This window comes from Miscanthus floridulus, chromosome 17, assembly GCF_019320115.1.
Source record: "Miscanthus floridulus cultivar M001 chromosome 17, ASM1932011v1, whole genome shotgun sequence".
NCBI lineage: Eukaryota > Viridiplantae > Streptophyta > Magnoliopsida > Poales > Poaceae > Miscanthus > Miscanthus floridulus.
Window position 1 is genome coordinate 11,659,170 of NC_089596.1, and position 23,741 is coordinate 11,682,910.

Here is a 23,741-nt window from a genome sequence, read left to right on the forward strand (position 1 = left end):
TTCCAACATCAGTAAGGTTGTCATTGACAACAGAGAATCTCAACAGCTGTGGGGATGATCAAAGGTTACATGAAACTTTTAGAAAAAAAGAATAAATCAATTTTATATCACCTAATGGAGGAGATGAACTATCTGGCTATTGGGTGTATTTCTGATGGGAGTTCATATTGCCCACACCAAAAAAAAACTACATAATAATAAGATTGATCTTGGCATAATAGGACCATTTAAATTGCATACTATTTCTGGATCATCGTTTCTACGTGTAATCTGCAGTTAATAACGAGTAAACGAGGCTAGGCTAGCTAGACTCAAAGTGGAGCTGGATCTGGATCTGTTAAATTATCCTAGAAAAATCAAGGATCTACCATTTTTTGCTATAATGTACTGGTTGACCAGTGAATGAATGTTGTTCTATTTATTGTTGTAATACCAACAGATTTACCTATAGTTAAAATTAGATATTTGCTTGTCATCTTAGTTTGCTTCATCTACAATTCTCAGTTGACAGATTGTTTTCAGGGTGAAGACAAGAAGTGACCCAGCAAGTTCCACTTCCTTGCTTAGCAGCTTAGGTACTTTTGTTTGTCTCTGTTACTTATTCCTCTCCCTTGTTCATTTGAGCTGTGATTCCATGAATTTGCTGCTTTGGTTATATGTTTCAATTTTGGTAATATTTGGACGACATCTGGTAATATTTGTCAACAAAGCAGAGGATCTGGTAATATTTTGATGACATTTGTGAATTATGGTTAAAAGAAAAACATTGGCAAAGACCTGCTGCTAGTTGCTAGAAGGCATAATGCACTCATACACCAGTCTTATGTCTGCCTGCATTATATAGAACAAAAAAGAAGCCTGCATCATATAGAACAAAAAGAATAATGAGACCCGTCCAGGACATACTAATCTTTTGCAGTGTGTTACATACTCACATAGTCACATGTCTCAGTAATTAGTACTTTGTTATGTCTTCTGCAACTTTGAATAAGCTTTTATTGAAATTATATTAACATCTACAAGTTGGAACGAATGAACTATCATAAATGCTTCTGTGTTTTAATAGAACTCAAGCGGTTCATATTTTCTGGGTCAACAAATAAAACATCTTTAAAGTTATATAATTTTGTTTATTTTCTATAAACCTGGTCAAATTCTGAGTATATATGATGAAATCCTATGAGTATGCTCATTCCAATACCAGCCCACATTGTTAGAGTATATATCACAACTAAGGATAGATAGATTTAGTTAGGATTAAGACCCCGTTTATCTACTTGACCCCAAATCCTATGAATATGCCAAGTCAATGCAAATAATATATCAACCCTCCTGTTCCTGTCCCATCTACTTTGATCCTGAACCTATGAGAGAGAGAGGGGTGAGGAAAAGGAAAGCAAGGGGCCGGGCAGGGGCAGGGGCACAGGCACAGGCAGCTCACCTGAGCTGGAGAGGAAAGGGGTCAAAGACTGGAACAGCCTAGGGGCATGTGGGGGGGGGGGGCTCTTGCTTTCCTACCGGTACCCGGTGCCTGCACACATCATTTTTGCAGATTCTTTTGTGTTTTCTTTTGCCCTCCCTTTTTTGATTAAGATGGATGACAGGATGACTGGATGAGCGAGCCATGTTTGCCTTCTTGGTTGCTCAAATCTTTGTTCATTACTGTACTTGATATGTTCATCAGGAACAGGCTAAATGCTGGATGAACAGCTAACATTTATCAAAATTTCATTATATTGGTATAAAAAACCCCTCATTTCTGTACAGAGAAAAACATAATAGCAGACCAGACAAAGATGATGAAAGCAAGAATTTCACTAGGACATACAAAGAACCAAAACAAGAAATAAATGAGTAGGAAAATGCCTAACACAAGAATCACATTTTGCTACAGAGATGTATTGCAGGGAACTCTTCTTTTATGTATTGCAGTTCATAGAACTCTTCTTTTCTGTTTGGCACATCAGTTATAATTCTTGTTTTTAGTTATATTATATCCTATTTAATAATATTATCCCTATATAATAGATAATGGGTTCTTGGGAGGAGGATGTTAGGCAGTTCATGTTAGATGAGGAAGAATTGGACGATGAACTTTTCTTTGTTATTGTCCCTGCTGTCATGTCATGTCTCTATGATGAAAAGATGCCAGAACACACGTCATCTCTTCCTGGTGCCACAAAGGTCAAAGAAATCCTAGAAGGCCACGAAAATTGGTGCAAGTCAGAGTTTAGAATGGAGGTTGAGATCTTTAGAGCTATAGCAAATCTTCTCAGAGCAGAAAACTTATTACGCGACACACGCGGTGTTAAGATTGAGGAGCAATTAGGAATGTTTTTGTTCATGCTCTCCCATAATGCTAGCATTGAAACGCTGAAGAAAGCATTCCAACACAGCGGTGAGACAATTCATAGGAAAGTCAATGAGGTCTTCGATATAATTCCAACATTGACTCATAGATTCATCAAGCTTCCAAATCCAAACCAAACACATGCCAAGATTTTATCAAACCCTCGGTTCATGCCGTTCTTCCAGGTTAGTCATATATGCTGCTTGCCCTTGTATCATTCTAAACACACTATTCCAACAATCTTAGGTTCCTTTTTACGTGCAGAACTGCATTGGCGCCATTGATGGGACACATATCCCTATTACTATCAATGAAGATAAGGCCCCTCCTTTTAGAAACAGAAAAGGGACATTGTCCCAGAATGTTATGTTCGCTTGTGACTTTGATCTCAAATTCACTTTCATCTCTTGTGGGTGGGAAGGATCTGCGTCTGATGCAGGAGTCCTACGTTCTGCTCTTACGAAGGGTTTTCATGTACCGCCAGGGAAATTCTACCTTGTAGATGGCGGATATGCTAACACTCCATCATTCATAGCACCGTACCGAGGAGTTAGGTACCACCTTGGCGAGTTTAGAAGGCGTGGATCATCGCAGAGAAATGAGTATGCAAACTACAAGGAGTTGTTTAATCATCGGCATGCACAACTTCGGAATCATATTGAAAGGGCATTTGGGGTGTTGAAAAAACGGTTTCCAATTCTGAAAGTGGGAACACACTATCCAATTGAGACTCAGATCAAGATTCCTGCAGCAGCAGCGGTATTTCACAATATAATTAGAGCGCACAGTGGGCAAGATAATTGGCTAGATCACCAACCACAATATATCAATCCAACCACTTTTGTTGATATGCCGGAAGGGGATAACAGTTATCCAAGCGAGATAGAATCGAGTGATGGTAACACATTACGAGATCAAATCGCGCAAGCGATGTGGGCTGCCTATAATAATTAGATGGTAATTTAGAGCATTGTTCATCATTTTCAGCATTTTACCTTACATTTATATTTCTATAATTTTAGCTTATATTTATCTTTCACCATTTTTCAGCAATGTCAACGTCCCAGGGTACAAGGGCTGCATGGACCTACACGTATGAGAAAGGGCTGGTGGATGTAATGAAAGAGCATGTCAATATCCCAATGTACAGGGCACAAAATGGCTGGACAGCAGATGGTTGGAGAAATATTGCTAAACGGTTCAATGAAACCTTCCCTTTAGCTCATTTTTCAAAACAACAAATGCAAGAGAAGGAGAAGGAGTTGAAAGGAAACTATAGGACAGTTAGAGATGCCAGAAAAGAGAGTGGTGTTGGTTGGAATGAGACATTAAGCATGATAATTGCCGAACCAAAGAAATGGGAAGACCTAATTGAGGTTAGTCACTTTCTGTCAATTATATAGTACTGTGTTTTCACTATTTTAAGAAGCTAACCAAAATGTTGCTTTGTTGCATTTAATAGAAGTATCCCAAAGTCAGTAAGTTCCAAAAGAAGGCACTTCCTCTTTATGAACACCTGGCATCATTGTATGCAGGTAATTTTCCTTTGTTTGCTCATGAATACATTAAGTTTTTGTTGTGCTGGACACTACTTAGCCTATAGCGTAAGGCTTCTCAGTGACATTTGCTCAAACTTCAATCTTCATATTACCATAATCCAAATTCCATTGGGTTCCTTTTAGAATCCTGCTTCTTCCCGTTGCTGTCATCACATCTCAATTAACATAGGAGTTTATGCTACTAGCTGGTACTAATTGTTTATGCGCGGCGGCGTCACTACCTAATTTTGATTTTGTATAAGCATATAGTACTTTGATGACTCAAGCTTAATTTGGTTCGACTAGGAGGTATATAAAAATCTATATATGCATATACATACACCGGTGGTTGGTGCAAGCTGCTGCAATCATGCATCTATTGATGATGCAAGATCGATGCTAGCATCAGCGGCTTCGAGCTAGCTGATGAACAGCTAGCTTCGCGCCTTCGCTTAAGCTATAGCTAGCTTACGGTCGTCTCGGCCGGCACTGCTACAATTGGCACTGCAGGGAGCAAGTACGAGAGCTAGCTTCTTTTGTTCCTTCTCTCCATTCTGTTCTATTCTAAATTCTAATGTATGCTATTCTAAGATTCATAGTCATATTTAGAATCCACCACTGATCTAGGCAAGCCACAAGACTTGGGCATCAGTTGTTTTAGCTTCATAGCAGCAAGCCAGAAGGTTATCTTGGTATTTAGAATCCACCACTGATCTAGTCATAATGAATGCTGCACACTGTATTCGCACTACTACCACTGACTGTCCTGCCTGGCTGTCCATTCTCTCCGTCGACCCACTTCCATGTTGTGAGCCACTTCCACTTCAGGCTAACAAGGGTCTCGTACCAAGATCCTCCGGTCCAGTCTAGCAGGCACACCATAGATTTACTACACTGCACACACTACGCAGCCATGTGCGTACGTAGAACGCTGCAAATGCTCGGCAATGTACGCTGACAAAATTCGCCTCAGGAAATGTACGCTGCTGAAATATGGTTGAGATCTCGTGTACCTGAAAACCGTATTTGGAGCCCCCTATATCCAAGAAAACAGAAATGCACACGCGGCGAGTTTCTGTCGCCGAGGCCTAGCCGCGGTGGTGCACTTCGCCGCACCAGCTTGTCTGCGATGAAAGCAGCCTGCATGCAGCTGGGGCATTGGGGACACCGAGCACTAGATGGAGCAGACGAAAAGGCTGGATACCGTCAGAAATTCAGAACATGTGGCCACACAAAAAAACACACTACTGAACCTTGAAAGAGTCCTGTCCGATGGGGAACCTAGGCAGATGCTGTTGTTGCTACGCCTCGTGACTGCCGATCAGGGCGCACAAGCGTCAACGGCGACGCCAACAACAATGTGCTGGCTCACAAAAATGTTGCGCTTGTGCTTTCGCTGTCCCACCTGGTTGTTTTGTGCTGGCTCACAAAAATGGTGCTGAGCCCACCGGCGGCACTGCCTGATGCCAAGCCGGCAGTGTAGATCTACAGTGTCATTTCGTTTCCCCCCTTTTTGCTTTCTTTTTTTTATATCCACCACTGATCTAGGCAAGCCACAACATAGTCATATTTAGAATCCACCACTGCATCAAGCTACTGGTTTCAATTGGATCAACAGCTAACATATCATTATGAAATCAGTGAAACCAAAGTCTTACTGCTGCACCTGTAATTGAGCCCCACCAGTCTTTAGAATCCTAACACCTATAGGTAATTTTCCTTTGTTTCCTCATGAATACAATTTTTGTGGTGCTGTATTCATGAGCTAGCTGTATCGTAAATCTGAATTGATAAACATGTGCCTATGGTGCTGAATAACTTTGAATAATACCTAAGAGTGCATCTGTGATGTGTATTGATAGGAAGTATAGCCACTGGAGATTTGAATTTTACATCAACTGAGCCACCTAACATGACAGCACAACCTCCAATTGAAAGAAGTCACTCTGAGCAAAGTACACAGAACACGGCTGCTGGCTCTGATTCTATTGGCATCAATTTTGGTACAAATCCTTTTTCTCAAATTGAGGGCCCAGAAGTGCAATCTGCACCACCCTATCTCAATCTAGAGGAGGGAGCAAGTGCTAGTGGTAAAAAACGCAAGCAAAGTCAAATGTCAGCTAAACTCGGCGAATTCATAGACTTGAGAAAGATCCAGATGGAGAAAAATCAGGAAAAACTAGATGAGAAGAAGAAAAAAGAAGATGACTATTCTGTAGAAAAGTGCATTGCTGTCGTGGATAGCATAGAAGACCTAACTATTGAGCAGAAGGCAGATGCTAATGAGCTCTTTCAATCTGAGATGAATCGACAGATATTTATGATGACTAAAAATCCAGCTGTTCGACTAGTTTGGCTGAAGAAAAAAATTTCACAGGTATGTTTGCTTGTCTTAGTTTTCTCCTCTTCTTCTAGCATCAAAGACTGTTGTAATGTTCATCTGATGTTGTGGATATTTATGATGACTTGAATGTTTATCTGAATGGATGCCTCTAATTTGATCATTGGGACTGTTGTAGTGTTCTTCTACTGTAGTGTTAGAACATGTGTGAATGTTTATCTGCTGAATGAATGAATGTTTATCTACTGTAGTGTTCATCTGCTGAATGACCTACTGAACCTGTATGAATGTATATCTGAATGTGACCTGTTGTAGTGTTAGAACATGACCTGGAGTGTTAGAGAGTATGGCAAGAGTATATGGAAATGCAGTGGTAAATAAATTCAGAGTTTAGATAAGTTGCACTATGTAAAAAAGAAATCCCAAGTACTTCTTTTCGTCAGTCGTCCTGCTTTGTTTGGTTTTTTTCTCTGTTCATCTCATTGCTAAGTTACTAATTCCACTGATGTTACATGTTTTTTTGCTGCAGAATTAGACCTGAAATGTCTACCTCCCTCGTCTTGTGTGTTCATCTCTTTGCTGCTAGCACTGGACACAAAGGAGTAGAGGGTAGCTAGCTAAGATTGAAGTTTTAATTTGTGTTCGTGTTCCATGATGGATAGAACTGTATTATTTCGACTTTGGAGCTGTACTTTGACAATAGGTGCAGATTCAAGCTTCTTTGAGAACTATCTTACTTTGTGCTAAATTACCTATGCAATTATGCTGTAATTTTGGAGCCATAATCTCTATTGGAGCTGTAATTTTGGAGCCGTAATCTCTATTGGAACTGTATTATTACTGCTTGAATTTTGGTCTACATTTGAGCTATACTTGTTCACAAATCAATCATGATTTGTATTATTTATGTAGATCTCTTATTTTCCATGTTATCTGACTTTTCTTGATTTTATTTTTAAAAAATAATGATTTTCGAGGTTATTTCTGATTTGATGATTACTACTAATGTCTATTATTTTCCTGATTTGTTGTTGATTTTTTTTTTCTAAGTTTTTATCCGATTCTAACAATTCTTGAAGCACCCGCCTGCACCAATAGCCTCAGCGCACAGCACCAGGCAGCAGAGGCGGAGGGGAGTGAAGCAGGCAGCAGAGGCAGAGGGGGAGTGAAGCCACGGGAGGGAAAACCAAATGGAAAAGGGGTTAGGGGAGGGAAACAACAGGGTTTGATAAGTCCAGTGAAATCCCCCTCGGGGCTTCCTTTCCCTGGGCGTGGCTTCCCTCGGCATCCAAAGGAAGCCTTAATGAGAAGCCATCGTTTAGTGAGATGGTTGTAAGGGCTCGGGAGGAGCTGCATTGCCTTTGGCAATGATGATGATGGCATTGTAGTTGAGGGTGTACTGCACCTAGGTTCTCCCTCCAACATCCTCAGGCGAATGATCCCAATTGGATGTGCGGATCAGTGGGAGAACTAGGTGAGATCGGCAATGAAGAGCCAGCTGCAATGTTTGGACGTAGTTGTGCGTCGGGTGTTAGTTGATCCCATCCATCATGGGTTTTCCCCACCAATGGGTCAGCAGGCACACATCGACTCTCCCATCCTAGAACCTGATATGGATGTGGAGGTTGCACCTACGATTCCCGATGCTCAATCTGCCCCCAATGAGATAGTTGGAGATGCTTGTCAGACTCATGTTATTGTGGCAGATCCTCCTCATGAGATCCCTTTGACACAGAATCATCCGAGTAAGTGTCTTAACCGCATGGTTATTGGGAGCTTACCCCCTTTCTTACATCCATTTCTTTCATTCTTTCCTTATTTCTCTACTTATGTTGCAGGAGACATTCCTAAGAATATGGATGTGCCTCCTGTTGCTGCGCAAGTACACTGTGGATATGGATTCTATGGCTCCAATAATGTTAAAATTATGATTGATTTGGAGTCATATGATATGGCAAGGGCTCTTAATTTTGATGATGATCGCCCTGTTGGAGAGCTGACAGAGAGTGATGTTGAGATGCTGAGACGTATCTTTTCCAACCGCCGTGATCCAAGAGTTCACGAGTTCAGCGATCTTGCTCATTCCGATCAGGTGTGTGCAGATGAACGTGATGATGAGCCCCTAGAAGCTCCTAAGGCCGGCTCTACCATGATCATTGAGAATGGGAGGGTGTTCAAGGACCTCCCTACATTGAAGAGATGATTGCAGACATTTACAGTGATACGAATGAGACCTTACAAGGTCTTGTATTCATATGCGGAGCGCCGTTACACAGTTGTGTGTGATAAGGAACGCTGCCCATGGAGGGTTTGTGCAAGGAAGCAAAAGGTCACCGAAAAGTGGAAGATCACAAAAGTTGTCGGGCCACACAATTCTGCTGACCATGAGCTGACACTGAAGCATCGATAGTTGACATCTATCCTCATTGTCAAGCGGTTGATGGGAATATTGCAGGGAGAACCTACAACACCTCTGGTGTTACGAGCTTATTTAGCACCGCGATTTAGGCATAATTTTTTTTCGAAATGAGTTTCTCGGATTTTTGAATTAAAACATACTTGGTGTGATAAGTGAATCCTAGTGACTTAGTTTTGTGGACTCAGATAAACATTCAAGTAAAATTATTCAGTGCGTAAAAATATTTAGAAATGTCTGACAACATTTCTGGCAAATAAGTAGCGAACGGTTTGTTGTATTAGATTAAGCATGAAAAACAATTTTTATAAATAAAATAAAATCCATTAATAAACAGAACGATATATATATAGCTTTTGAATCTAATTTAAATTCGAGCTTTGTTGAAAATCTCCTTGTGCCTAGATGTTGCTAATTGTCTAAATTAGTAAACCAATAGAAATATATATATATATATATATATATACTCACGTGTTTATTTTGATAAGCACTCTAAGTTGAAAAGCTTTGGTCTAGTGACATGTTTATGTTTTTACGTATAGACTCGTTTTAGTTCCTATGATAATTTGATAATGTACTCGCGACATAGCTGTCCGTCTAGCCGCTTCATAAATTCAAGTGATTGGTGTGAAAGCACAAACTGTCGAGAGAGCGAGCGCAGCAACTTCATTTATTTTTTTCCTGGCACAGCGTGCGGCGTACTTGCCTTGCTTTGCAATTATGCACCGCCCCATCTCCCATCTTGGCCCTACACCCCGGCGTATCTATTTGCCTATGCCATTGTCTTTCTCTCCTCGCTAGCATCTTATCTGAATTGTAATGAGCACGTGGCCCTGTCATCCTCACGCCCCCGCTAAGCGCCGCTGTCCAACTCGTCGCATCACCCTGCTGCCTAGGTCTTGTCCTTGCCTCACTGCTTTCTCGCCGCTTGAATACGGTGGTGCGTCCCCTTCTTTGAATCCATCAACCATTCAATTCAATTGCGTCGCGCTGCGTTGTCGAATCATTGTCTGCTCTTTCTTTTTCTCTGATTGACTGTCTTTGTTGTCTCTGCATTATCTCTGCGCTGCACCTGCGTTCGCGCACAAATGGAGGCTAAATCCTCGGCGCTACCCCTCCCAGCGCGTCTGCCACTTCAAGCTCCACGCTGCGCCCCTTCTCGCTGCGTTCGAAGCCCAGCGCGGCACCATAGTGTCGTCTCAGCACCAGACGCACCGCCTCACTGCCCTCGCCCGAGCTTCTAGAGCATCGCCGCCATGGCCGTTTCCTTGCCGCCCTGCTAGCGCTGCTCTCTTGGGCTCCGTTTCCGGCCCCGCTGCGCCCATGCCACCGCACTGGCCTCGCCTCCTCCGCCTCCATGAACCGCCCTAGCCCGCGCCCGGAGGCTGCCGGGTCACGCATGCCCTGGTCTGACTAGACTAGCTCGGTCGCCGTGTCGCGCCTCTTGCCCGCCTTTGCCAGCGTTTTCCCCATCTCGTGTGGGCGCGTGTGTGCGCCGAGTCCACACACCTTCCCACGTAGCTCCACCTCACCGTGCAGCCCCACTGTGTTGCTAGAGCCGTAGCCGCTCGCCTGGCCGGCGCCACCACAACCGGTGTGCCCGCTGCCATGGCTCACGTGGCCGGGCTACCAGGGCCAGCTCGAGTCTTGCCGTGGCCAGCCCGAGGCCACGTGGGTCCCCGTGTAGCTCACCGATAGGCTCTCCGTCGCCGTGGTGCCTTCCCCTATCCCACAGCGCCATTGCCGCCATCGTCGGCCGATGCTCCCCTATCCGTGCTCTGCTTTGAGGACGAAGGGAAGGTGAGAAATGAAAATAGAACCTTTCTTTGGGTCCAGATGCGAACCGCTAAACTCAGATGAACAGTGTATGTTGGACTACGGATTGATTTGGTAAAACTGTAGGGTTCTTTTTGCATAAGTGGTGCACCCCCTCTGGGCCTTGGCCGCGTGGGCCGTAGTCGGCCTTAGGCTGCTGTCGCGTGCGCGCCAGTGGGCCACCAGCCTGGATAGCTGGGCCGCTCTTGCCCGTCCTCGCCTAAGCCTCTGGTCGCAGTCGCCCGCGCGTGGGCCGCCCTGCTCGCATTGCCGGCCTGCCGCTGCCTGTGACTGGGTCGCTTGCACCAGCGCGCGCCTCGTCCGCCTGGGCTGCTTTGCCCGCTGGACCAGGCCGAGCAAGGCCGCTTCGGGCCCAAAGACCTTTTTCCTTTTTCGGCGTTTTGTTAACTTCAACAAGCATCTGAATGCTTGGAAATTGATAATAAATTATAGAAAAATTATAAAAATACCAAACCAAGTTTGTTAAGTTTCTAGAATCATGATCTACCTAATAGTGTATTTTGTTCGCATAGGTTCAGTATGTTTTTAGGGTTGCTCTAATTATTTTAACATGCTTAATATTGTTAAAAGGTGAGCTTGTAGGAAATTCCATGATAAATCGGTGATAGTGTTAGCTCTAAAAATTTTACAGTAAATTACTAATATTATTAGCTGTTCACTATAATTTTTGTAGCTCTAGAATAATTAGTTTGCTAGATAGGTAATGATGCCCTATTTCGAATAAAGATTAAATCGATAGAATGAAATATCGAAACAACGAGGTTTGTATAACTGAAATACTATTTGGGAAATGACACATTTCTCAATGACGTTGATACATAGATTAGTACGTTAGTCGTTAGAACTAGTCCATTAACTTGAGAGGCGTAAATCATATATTACGAGTCACGGTTGCAGTCGATTAATTATGTCTTTGCATTGCATCGCATTACATATCATATAGGTACGATGATGGATCAACGGATCAATTGAAGGATGATTGGAAATCCGAAGATGGTGTAATGGTATTCTCTCCAGGAGATGATGCAATGGGCTTTCTATTCAGTTGATGGTGGATGATCTGAAGATGCAAATACTAACTTTTGATTATATTTTACCCAGGCAAGCCCCGGTGCATAACCCCTACTTTTTTGCACTTTAAATTATATTTGTGCATTAAGTTTTAAGGAGTTGAATGGAACCCACCTGCATATATATATATATATATATATATATATATATATCTTTATCCTATGAGTCTTACTAGTATGATAGGATCATGTAGATTGATATGCTACAGGACTCTGGTAGAAGTCGAGTGATTACATGTCACTCGTGAGATATAGAAAATTTATTACTGTATTATTATCACTTGGAAAATATAAATGGTGGAAAGAAAAATGGTGACCGGGTAGGGAAATAGTTTGGGTATTGGTGGGTGTAAGAAGTTGTGTCCTGCGGCCTCGGGGCATAGCGTGGTTACACTGCTTTCACTGTCTGTGTCGATTAAGGACCGACCATTGCATAAGACGCTAGGCAAGTCACAGACTTATTATCCCAAGCACAGACTTGGGTATGGGTGCTTGGAAGACTTGTTACTCTCTTGTCATGGGTTCTGGCTCTTTTTGGACCGACTATAATGGTGGTTTTTGGTTTAGGAGGTCCTTGCACCGCACTAAGTCTGGGACTCAGGGGCGGGGGCTTGGAGTCCCAGTTTGGACGGGGACCTAGACCCCATGATAGAAGGGTAGTGGGTTGGTCCTGCTTGTGCCCGGGGTACAAGTGGGGCGTGTGTTTTTGGAGTACCCAGCTGGGAGCATTGATTCACGAATCACCGGTGTTCTGTTATGACTTGTCTTAACTCTAGCATCGTAGTAAGAACTGAAAGATGAAAGATGCTAAAAGGAAATCTGATTGCTTACCACGTGCTTGAAAGTAGCACAGGTGCTTACATAGAATGGTTAGATAATGAACTAATGCACTGCTAATAAAAATCGAATATAAGGACACACTTATAGTAATGCTTCTTACAGATGCAATAAACCCACAAGCCAGATAGCCTTGCATATCCTTGGAGTCTTCTCTTTTCTCCTATCGGGTAAGTCTTACTGAGTATAATTAAGTACTCAGGGTTTTATTTCCCCTTGTTGCAGGTGACAGATAGAGACTAGAGCTGACCTTTGAGTGTGGATTCCTCCTGGTGGGCTTAGAGAGGATTTCCTTTATGCTATGACTATAGTTTTTTATTTATAACTCTTACTAAATGTTTTTATAAATAAAAGTTTTATAATCTATTGTCATAGTTTATATATCGATGCTTCATCATGTCATGAATAGATATTTATTTCCGCTATAATTTTGATCATATGTTTATATTCCGTTGTTCAATTAAATTGTTTATAACTTTGATAACATGATTATATTCCACTGTTATAACAATAAATATTATACTCTGATGTTGTATCAAAAGTGATGTAAGAAATGGTTAAGAATGATGTAAGCTTTATTCTCTCATTTGTGATCCTGATGGAAAAATATGGATTCTCGGGTTCTCCCCTAGGGTGTGCCCGACGGAACTACGTAATTTGGTGTTCTCCCTTGAGTGCTTAGTGTCTAATGGAAGACGAGCACTTTTGGGAGGTATTAGATTAGGTGGTTCTGCCACATAACCTAACATGAAGGTTAGGACAATTATCAGGACCGTTGATGCATTGTATGGAGGTTATGTGATAACTTATGGTAAAGCTTGGAGGGCTAAGCAACGAGCATGGAAGATGATATATGCGGACTGGGAGGATGGGTATGAGCAGCTGCCAGTGCTTTTCAATACAATCAAAGCGGTGAATCCATGCATGTATTATGAGTACATCCCAAAACCAAATGCATGGAAGGATGGGAGGCAGATATTCTTCCGTGCTTTCTGGTGCATCCCTTAGTGTGTCGAGGCCTTTAGGCACTGTCGTCCCGTCTTCTCCATTGATGGTACATTCTTGATTGGCAAATACCAGGGCACACTTCTTATAGCCATATCCTGTGATGCGAACAACAAGTTGGTTCCTTTGGCATTTGCTTTGGTTGAGAAGGAGAACAATGACAGTTGAGGATGGTTCTTGAGGCTAGTCCGGATACATATGGTTGAGCCTAGCAAGGAGGTTGGCATCATATCTGATAGGCACCAGGGCATACTTAATGTCATGCGAGAGCAGATAGAGGGGTATGGACCTTTGCACCATCATTGGTGTACTCGGCACCTTGCCAAGAATCTACTTCGGAAGGATGGTGTGGAGAGTAACTTTGATCTATTCCAGGAGGCTGCTCGACAGCTTGAGGATAAGTACTTTTAGAAAAAGTTGGAGCAGGTCAGAACCACATCAAATGCAGAAGGTAGACAATTGCTCATAGGTTTGATGAGAGATTTGGAGAAATAGACAAGAGCTCATGATGCCGGTGGATAGAGGTACGAGTTTCAGTGCAGCAACATGGCGGAGTCATTCAATAAGTTGCTATTGGGGATACGTGGTATGCCCATGAATGCAATAATTCAATTCACCTTCTACAAGCTTGTTGCATGGTTCAACGATAGACACGCCCATGCATTGAAGTTGTGGAGTGATGGAGAGATATGGGCTCCAAAACTAAAGGCACACCTAGAGAAGGTAAATGAAAGGGCTGGCACACATGAGGTTACATGCTTTGACCACGTTACAGGGGCTTATTAGGTCAAGCATAGGGGCAGTATAATGTCCAACAGCGAGGTCTGAGAGTCGAGGATGCATGTGGCTATCCTCCAAAATTTCACATGCACTTATGGTAAACTAAGGCAGTACCACTTTCTATGTTCCCATTTGCTGCTAGCAGCTAGGCATCACAACTATAATATCGAGAGCAGGATACCTCATGAGTTTAGTGTCGACACGCTTGTGCACACATGGAGGCCTCGCTTTGTGCCTTTCTGGGACCCTAGAGAGTGGCCTCTATATGATGGGCCAAAGTACATTGCGGATTCAGCTTACCGTTGGAACAAGCATGGATCAAGGAAGACGATGAGGCACATGATGGTTATGGATCATATACCTAGAAGAACGAGGTATGGGAGAGGAACCCCATTTCTTACTGACCCCGAGCAGTACGAGTGCAGCAAGTGTGGTAGACTTGGCCACAATTCACGCAGTTGCCATTAGCAGATTAGTGAGGTGCGACTATTGGTTGTTTTTATTATTTCATATTTGTTGTATTTATTTAATTAATTATGCATGTAATTGTGTCAATTACTTGTACATTTCTAAGTTCGTGTTTCATTGTATATTGAATTTCTAATTCATTGGCTTTTTTGTAGGATGGCGCAATTCCACTTGCTCGACACGACGTATGAGGCGACCCATCGAGGACGTCTCATAGCATAGGGGCAGGTAATAATCTATATATTTTGTTCAAATTTTGGTGAGCATACATGTGTTCATGAAGTAACAGGAGACTATGTTTTATTCTATGCAGGACCTTTCGCTCCTTCGTCCTAGAACCCACAATGGGTTCTTAGACATGTAGTACGATGACAGGTACACTCCTTTCCTGTAGAGAGCTGGCCTGGATGTTATCTCTTTTTAGGTTCATCGTGGGTTGCCCAAGTTCAACTCAGCGGTCATAACTGCGTTGGTTGATAGGTATTATCTTCAATCATTGCCTCTATTCATGGCCATTTGTTCATGCTTTGCCTTTTTGACATGTAATCTTGATTTGTCTAAAATGTAGGTGGCGGCCAGAGACTCACAGCATCCACCTACCTTTTGGGGAGATGATAGTCATGCTCCAGGACTGTCAAAAGATGCTAGGCCTGAGGATTTACGGCAACACAGTCACCAGGCAGTGCAGGTCAGAAGGCTAGAGAGCATGAGTAGAGGTCTTCCTTGGGCATGAGGTTGGCGAGCAAGGGGCTCGCACTTCTGGAGTTCTCATCTCCTGGCTCTAGCAAGAGTTTGCACAGTGCCCCGAGGAGGTAGATGAGGAGACAGTTGTGTACTACTACAAAGCGTGGATCCTACACCTGTTTGCCTCCATTCTCTTTCCTGACACCACGGGTGACACTACATCGTGGATGTAGGTCCACTGCCTCAGTGACTGGGACCAAGCGGGTTAGTATAGCTAGGGCTCTGTAGTCTTGGGTTTTCTTTACCAGCAGCTTTGCGAGGGGTGTCGTCGGACTTCATCCACAGCGTTACTTGGTGGATGCGTGTACCTGCTTCAGTTGTGGATGTGGGCTCGTCTACTAGTTGGTCGTCCTAAGGTTCTAGCTCCTCGTGAGTGGTTCCCAGGTCAGCCTCCACATCAGCAGCCGACGTGGGTGTACCTTTGGGACCAGGTTAGGGTTCCGCATGCGAGGTTATAGCGGGTGTACATTGAGTTCATGAATGAGCTAGACACGCTCATGGCGTCTAGTGTAAGTAAATTTTATTTACTATGCTGGTTTGAAATGGTTTAGTATACCATCTAACATCTTGTTTGGACATGTTGTAGGTGGAGTGGGAGCCGTACGATGGAGAGAGGGCACTTCCTTTTCATTTGAGCAACATGTGTGGGTTCGACAATGACTTCTATAGGATGAGGTGCCCTCTAATCTGTTTCTATGCTACCGAGTTTCACCTGCCAGATAAAGTTGCATGCCAATTTGGAGTGAGACAGCTTTGGCCAATGGCTCCGTTCTTGACTGGTGTTGACTTATTCAAGTAAGTGTTTTGCTATTTCAAATGTCTCGTAATGATCCATTTCCACTAATATGGTGACATGTACATGGATTCAAGTAACGATGACATACATGCAGGTTGGATCATCAGAAGAACAGAAAGATATTTGACTGGGAGAAGCACCACCAGTACTACATTGAGCAATGGGAGGAGATGCACGACAACGTAGATGAGAACGATGAGCCACACACGAACCATGAGTTTAGGCGGTACCAAGCTTGGTACCAACGTGCGACATGTTGTAGGCTGAGCGTACAGTGGACAGAAGATGATTAGCCGACATCGAGTCCTCTAACGATGAAGACATGGCGTACAACCAATCTACTCGTGCAGGAAGGCAGGTGGAGGCAGGACCAATCTTGGACAGAGTGGTAAGTCAATTGCCTTATTTTTCTATGTTAAGTTGCAAACCAATACATTATGCGTTAGAGGTATCTATTTTAGTTAGTGCCACCTTCGAGCCGTAGCATCCTTAAAATACATTAGATTATTGTACAAAAGAACACAAAACATATTGCTATCTGTTCAAAAGTATTATCACTGAGAACTTTGTTGCAGGGCAATACCCTCAAATGCTCCATTGAAGACATTGAGCGCTTTCATCTGAGAGTCAGGGACAACGACACACGTAGCTTTCTAGATGTAAGATTCAAAATACTCTTTCAAACATATTATTAATATGTTAGATTCTTTCAGTTAACATAATTTTGTACAATAGAGGCTGTCACGTCGGCTACGCCGTGCGGCTGCTCATTGTAGTTGCAGGATAGACATGACGTAAGACGTGTACGTTCCTTCTGCAGGCAGAGGAGGCTTAGGTTCCTCTTGCCAAGCAGCTACAGGAGACGAGGACAATGATGAGGATGACGACGACGTGGACCAGAGGCACGAGGCGCTTGGCCTCCCTTAGCTCCAGGATGCTCCCTCGACTCAGCCTACACAGCGTCCATGCACTAGACGACGTCGTCCACCTGACCCTTACACTCCAGGTACCGACGCTCTTGGTCACAAGGGTATGGATAAGACTAGGAGGCAGTGAGGGTTTGTGGTAGATGTTAGTATGTACTATTATGAATTTTATAGTTACTTTTCTATAACTATTTGGGACTGTATGGATATTGTAGACTATTTAGACTATGCATGACATGTTATGTTGATTGTGATGTTCGTTGTGATTGCATTGTGCTCTTTGGACAATTAAATGTTTAGATTATATAATGATGTCTCTGTTTGTAACTGTGGATGCTCCTAAAATAAGGAAAACTCTTACGAATTTTTTCTGTGAATAATTAATTATACTACACTGCTAAAAAGACACAAATGTAGTACACAGATTAAATGTAACTTCATTAGAACATGTATAGTTCAATCATATCATACAGACTGTCTTCCTCAGACCAACTAAGTCTGCATCCCTCTTTATAGTGTGGCGGATCCTAAACTCAAAAACAAAAATAAAACCTTTAGAGAGCGCTTTGAGTTCGTCCGCCTTTACAACTTAAAGAATTGAGGGATACCATTTTATCTTTATCAGCTCTTTGAATCTTTCATGGGACTAATAGCTGTGACATATCTCATTAAGATCACATTAGTCCCTAATTTGGATGTCATCAATACACCAAAACCCACATAGAGGACAAATGCACTTTTAAATTCTCAGTCTAAAACATACTGAGTAAGCAACTCATCATCTGAGTACCAGTCCTCTACCACAACCTTGTTGTTGTGGCTAGACTCACCTGCATTGCTCTGACCTGCATGTCGCCTGTAGTAAGCGGCCTCTGCTTCATCTGTGGCCTCTACGGCCTGAGTAAAGAACGTATCATCATCCTCCTCTGCCTGTAAGCTCGCCTATGCTAGAGTGATGAGCTCGCTCAGTCTGCCAGTATCGTCCTCAGTCTTCTCCACCTGTAAGCCCACCTCTGCTAGAGCAATGAGCTCGCTCTATCTGCCAGTATCGTCCTCTACCTCCTCCGCCTACAAGCCCGCCTCAGCAAGAGTGATGAGATCGCTCAACCTGGCAGTGTCATCCTCATCCTCGTCCCCCTCATCAGACAACACAATCGGTGATTGAACGGTGCGAACAGCTCACGTTCTGTGCTCATCTAACTTTTTTTCCTCATACCTTGCACGAGCCACCTCTATGGCATGGTCCTCGCTGCATCCAATCTCTTCATGTATAAAATGCAATCAGTTAGCAACACGATACTATTACATTTAAAATCAGGCAACGAAAAAAGGCTTTCAAGCACTCACTGGCACATAATGCAACAACATGCTCGTTCAAGACCTACATCTGTACTCTTGTCTCCTCCCTTGCCTCCGTCCTTGCTCTCTCCTCCTCTAACGTCCTCCATCTCTCCAAACCCTATTTATCAAGCCCAACATCGATCGGGTTACGAATACCACGCTGTCTAGCAAACTCACGTATCTTGTTTTTGTGATGTTTAACGAATAGGTTGATGTAGTCAGGTCCATATCTCCTCTTCCGTGCAATTAATTGCCTCCCCTTCAGTTCATCCAAGAACTTAGCTTGACCATCATAACATTTCCACCTGCATTTCCTAGTGCTCTGTTCAAATGAAAAATTATATCATATATGTCTTAGCAAAAGAAATAAAATATGATTTCATATTTACCACAAAATAATCAACCTCATCGTAGTCAACCATATGGTCGCAATGATGGCCTATTCCAAGCTCCGAAGGGACTAGACCGTAGTTGAATTTAACACCACATTCGCACTTGACTGGAGGTGCATTATAAATTAACCTTTCTTTCTTCTTGTCCTTTGCCTTTGGTGCCTTCGGCCATTGATTCTTAGGACCATAGAGCCACTCATTGAAACGACACTTCGCAAATCCATAACGCTACAAGAGAATACATTAGTACACGCACACCTATAGAGATAAACATTTAAACAGATACACTTTCCCCTTACTTTGTGTTTGTTCGGACACACAAACTCTAACGTATTCTGAGAGTTTATCATAGCTCGATCTCCATATTTGTACAAAGGAGGTTCCTCGAGTCGTCTAACTGCGGCTAGGTGCTTCTCCTTAGCCGTTATTGGCGGGGGGTTAGGGGGGTGGAACCCAACGCTGAAAGTGCTCACGTGGATGTCTCCCTCTACACCAATCATCGAAAAGCAGGTACCTAGGGTCAAACTTGTCTACACCGTTGATCCACTGAAAGAAAAAGCACCTCTCATGGTCCTACAAAACAAGATTCCAACAAAATTTTAGTAGCCTACTTACACAAATGAAGAAAACAAAGATAGTGGAAATAATTACTTACATTAAAACGACTGCATGTGTAGAAGCAACGCGTCGCTGTGTTTGGATGTCTCGATTGAAACACGTTGGCTGAGAAACCATAGTCACAGTTAGAGACATGGAGGTCAGGAGGGACGGGGGCATCTTTGCTAGACGCGTTGAGGTATAATTCTCGAGGACGACCATATTTTCGCCAAAACTCCTCCCGATATATTTCTTGCATCTAACAAAACGGTTGTAATTTAACAAACAAAAATTAAAACATTATAAATTAATGTCAATGAGAACCATAACTACAATACAACCAATTTCGTTCTAAGAACCGAAAGCAATTAACATTAAACCCTAAACCTAGGGTTGCCCATTTAATGCACAACAATGAACACATAACATAACAACATGCGCTGCGGTTACCTAGGTTTGCTAGCTTTTCCACACATTGGCATCATCCTACGGTTGTATAATACAAATATTAAAAATTACATTAAACCCTAAATAATGACAATTCTTAGGTCAAAAAATCCGACTAATATATACCGAATCGATGCGAAAAAAAAACTAGGAGAGGAGCGAGGATACCTTGCTCTCGAAGATCTACGGATCAAATCAAAGTTTTCAAGGTCAAATATGCCGATTCGTGAGGTAGGGCGAAGTGGGGAGAGAAAAAATCCGAGAGGGAGGAGAAAGAAGAGGAAGAAGGCTTGGGCAGGAAGATTGGGGACGGGGTTAAAACAGTAGCTCGGCGCCATAGACCACGGCTCCAAGATCTACGGCGCCGAGCTCGGCGCCAGGATCTATGGCGCCGAGCTGTCTGCCAGCTCAGCGCCACGTCGGCTTCAAGCTCAAGAGCTCAGTTGTTGGCGCCGGACTAAGGGTCTAGATTTTGAAATATTATCTCCAGAGGCATATTTGTGAAAAATTTTCACAAAAAGGGCTAAAAATAAAAAAAAAAATCAGCCCCCATTGTCTCCTCGAAATACACACACACACACACATATATATATATATATAGGGAGAGTATATTCAGTAGCCAGCTCCAAAATAAGTTATTCTATAGCCACCTCCATTTATGATAATTTTATATACTAATTTACGATAATGTCAATACATATTTACGATAGTTGAATCACTATAACACATGGGGATATTTACCATAACGTTATAGTAAACCACTTAGTAAGGAGTTACTATAATCTCATATATTAACATAGTAATTATCGTAACTCAAAGTGGCTACCGAATAAGTTATTTTGTAGCCAACTACAGAGTATATATATCCCTTGTACCCTGCATTTTAAATCCAACATGCAGCAACTGTGAATTATCATGCTCATATATATGATCTCTATGAGTGGCTCATGAGCACCGGCGTGTATTTCATTTCGGTTTCAATGACAATTTCCGAAAGAGTTTGTTAGTTTCCCATGAATTTTTTTTTGTCAAAACCAATTCGTTTGTTTAATCGGCGCTACTTGATGCATTTACCGCACCTATCTCCCCATCAGGCCATCAGTGAATGGCCACATATGAATATGCTGAGTACCATCACAATCGTAACTAATCAGATCAACAGCTATAAACAGGGCATGAAGGAATTGTACTCTAAACTGGCAGCTAATATTCATTTCCTCAAAAAAATGTTCATTTAAGAGAAGGATTTCTCCCCTCAATTTATTTTGTTTTGAGTTTTGACTAGGTGCTTGGAGTTAGGCTTTAATTTAACCTGTGTTTTCTATAAAAAAAAATATAGTTAGAAAACCAATATTAAGGGAAGCATTTGAATATGAATGTGTTAGAATCAGGGGTATTCTCTGGTTTATTTTAATCCACAAACATGATGTAAACATTATATAAAGCGGTACAGCTTATACAAAATATGCAAGTTCACAAACAAGCATAATCATCTCTGGTTTATTCAAAGCTTCCTCTTGCTGAAGTTCACTTGAAAGATCGTGTGTGATTGTCTTTTTCTTTTTGTTCATTATATAGTTCTATTTCTGAAGAACTACGGGTACGATTTGTTATTACAATTATAGCCATTGCGCCTCTCGTGCGGCTACATGCTTAGAAGATAGCCTATTTCAATCCACTCCTAGTAAAGCGATGGACGTGTGAAACTTGTACTATGAATGTTACAGCAGGCCGTTCACACGCACGCCTCTGGCCAGTTCCAAGACGGAAGATGGTCTCAAAACCATTAGAATAGAAAATATATGTTTTGAGATAGCACAAGTCAATCTAGAAGCATAATAAGGTATAATTCCTTGCATAGTTGTATCGTATCCCTGCTTCACATGTCTTGCAACAATAAAACTGAAAAAGTAGCATCTGATGTTTTGACTCAATACTACATAATTCACAGGATAATATATGTTGCCAACTAACCACTTGTCAAGAACAAAGAAGCTACTTTGTAGCTGTTTTAGCGTTAGGTGAAGAAAGAGGGAGAAACACCTTGCACGGATACCATTTTACATAATAAAATAAGATTAAAAGTCAATGCAGCACAAAGGGAACACATTGCACAGCTATCATTTTCCATAATAAAAGAAAAAAATAAAAGACAGTGCAACATAAAGTGAACACTGTGAACACCTTGCACTAGCTTGCAAGCACCAGCTTGTGCAACAAACAAGCAAAATGTCTACAAGGAGCCCTACATAACCTGGTGGTAATATCTAGGTTAAACGAATAGATAATCCCTTTCATCATGCACGGCTTGTCCTAATAAGATCTTGCACAGCGAAGAACAACTTGCACCAGCTTGTTCAACAAACAAGCAAAATGTCTACAAGGAGCCCTACATAACCTGGTGGTAATATCTAGGTTAAACGAAGAGAATCCGTTCCATCATGCACGGCTTGTCCTAGTAAGATCTTGCACAGCGAAGAACCATTTGATCATACTCTTGATTATGGTTTGACCGAGTTTGGTAGGCTTCAATGTCTGAAGATAAGCTACTAAGATAGGATACATGAGTCATTTCATTAATGCGCATGAATGCATGGAATTCAACTAATAGCCCTGCAAATCATTTTTCAATCCAACATGCAGCAGTGAGTTATCATGCATGCTTGCTCATGCCATTTATATGAGTGGCTCGTGAGCACCGTAATGTATTTCATCTAGTTTTCAACAACAATTTTCAGGAGAGTTTGTTATAGGGTGTTTAGTTTGAGGAATGAGTTAGTCCATTATCTTCTCACTCGCTTTTTATTTAGTTTGTGAAATAGAATGTGTTGATCTATCATCATCCCATTACTCACAAGTTAATAATTAGTACTAGTACAGGACATAGAGTTATTCCACCAAATTTAATGAATAGACTCGTGATGCACCACCTCATCTAAAAATCTAGAATGGCTTGATTTCTCACACCAAACACCCTATTAGTTTCCTATCCAATGACCTAGCAGCATGACTGGTTGCTCTCTAGCCTACACTCTTATCTCCTCCACCCATGATATTCTTGCCAAAACTAATTCGTTTATTTAACAGGCCTACTTGATACATTTACCACACCTTTCTCCGCATCAGGCCATATCAGTGGATGGCCACATATGAATATGCTAAGTACCATCACAACCGAAGGAATCTAGTCTAGAGTAAATCATAGCTCCAGACTGTAATTAATCAGATCAGCAGGTATATATATCAGATGAAACGCAAAGTGAACTTGTACTCGAACTTGCAGCTAATAGTCATTTAAGAGAAGGATCTTTTATTTTCTCCGCTCAATTTTTTTTTGTTCTGACTAGGTGCTTGGAGTTAGACTTTAGCCTGTGTTTTCTATAAAAAAAATAGTCATCTACAGTTAGAAAACCCATATTAAGGGAAGTATTTGAATATGAATGTGCTAGGATTAGGGTATTTTCTGGTTTATTTTAATCCACTAAACATTATATAAAGCAGTAGTACTTGTACAAAATATGCAAGTTCAAAAACAATCATAATCGTCTCAATAGACTGCACTAAAAACAGCCAAAGAAATCCTCTCAAAAAAATTTGAGAGCATCCTTCAGTGAGACCAATGCTGAGATCATTGGTGGGTGAGCCAAGCATTTTCTTAGCTGATCAAAGTTGAGGGAAAGTAAAGATGCATGATGAAACCTTCTAGCCTCTAGGGTAGGGAAAAGGGCTTCAAAGTTACCTCTCGCTGAAGTTTACTTGACAGATCGTGTGAATTGTGATTGCTTTTTCCTTTGTGATCATTATAGTTATATATTACTCGATAACTACAGGTACAATTTGTTGTTACAGTTTTATCC

The 23,741-nt window shown here is 42.1% G+C and overlaps 2 protein-coding genes across 2 annotated transcripts; both read left to right on the top strand.

Moving 5' to 3' along the window:
- Positions 1-519: 519 nt before the first annotated feature.
- Positions 520-3,485, top strand: LOC136514755 (protein ALP1-like). Its single transcript, XM_066508469.1, has 4 exons — positions 520-575; positions 2,029-2,535; positions 2,615-3,307; positions 3,401-3,485. Exons 2-3 carry the CDS (start codon positions 2,032-2,034, stop codon positions 3,302-3,304), a joined length of 1,194 nt encoding a protein of 397 aa, XP_066364566.1. The 5' UTR covers positions 520-575; positions 2,029-2,031; the 3' UTR covers positions 3,305-3,307; positions 3,401-3,485.
- On the top strand, positions 3,310-8,432 carry LOC136515228 (L10-interacting MYB domain-containing protein-like). The gene is made up of 5 exons (XM_066508885.1): positions 3,310-3,726; positions 3,813-3,885; positions 5,751-6,265; positions 6,551-6,602; positions 8,068-8,432. Exons 1-5 carry the CDS (start codon positions 3,403-3,405, stop codon positions 8,430-8,432), a joined length of 1,329 nt encoding a protein of 442 aa, XP_066364982.1. The 5' UTR covers positions 3,310-3,402.
- Positions 8,433-23,741: the final 15,309 nt, after the last annotated feature.

Coding starts and splice junctions, on each gene's coding strand:
- LOC136514755 (XM_066508469.1), top strand. CDS start 2,032: ATGGGTTCTTGGGAGGAGGATGTTAGGCAGTTCATGTTAGATGAGGAA. Junction 2,536..2,614: donor GGTTCATGCCGTTCTTCCAG/GTTAGTCATATA, acceptor TTTTACGTGCAG/AACTGCATTGGCGCCATTGA.
- LOC136515228 (XM_066508885.1), top strand. CDS start 3,403: ATGTCAACGTCCCAGGGTACAAGGGCTGCATGGACCTACACGTATGAG. Junction 3,886..5,750: donor CCTGGCATCATTGTATGCAG/GTAATTTTCCTT, acceptor GTGTATTGATAG/GAAGTATAGCCACTGGAGAT. Junction 6,603..8,067: donor GAGTATATGGAAATGCAGTG/GTAAATAAATTC, acceptor CTTATGTTGCAG/GAGACATTCCTAAGAATATG.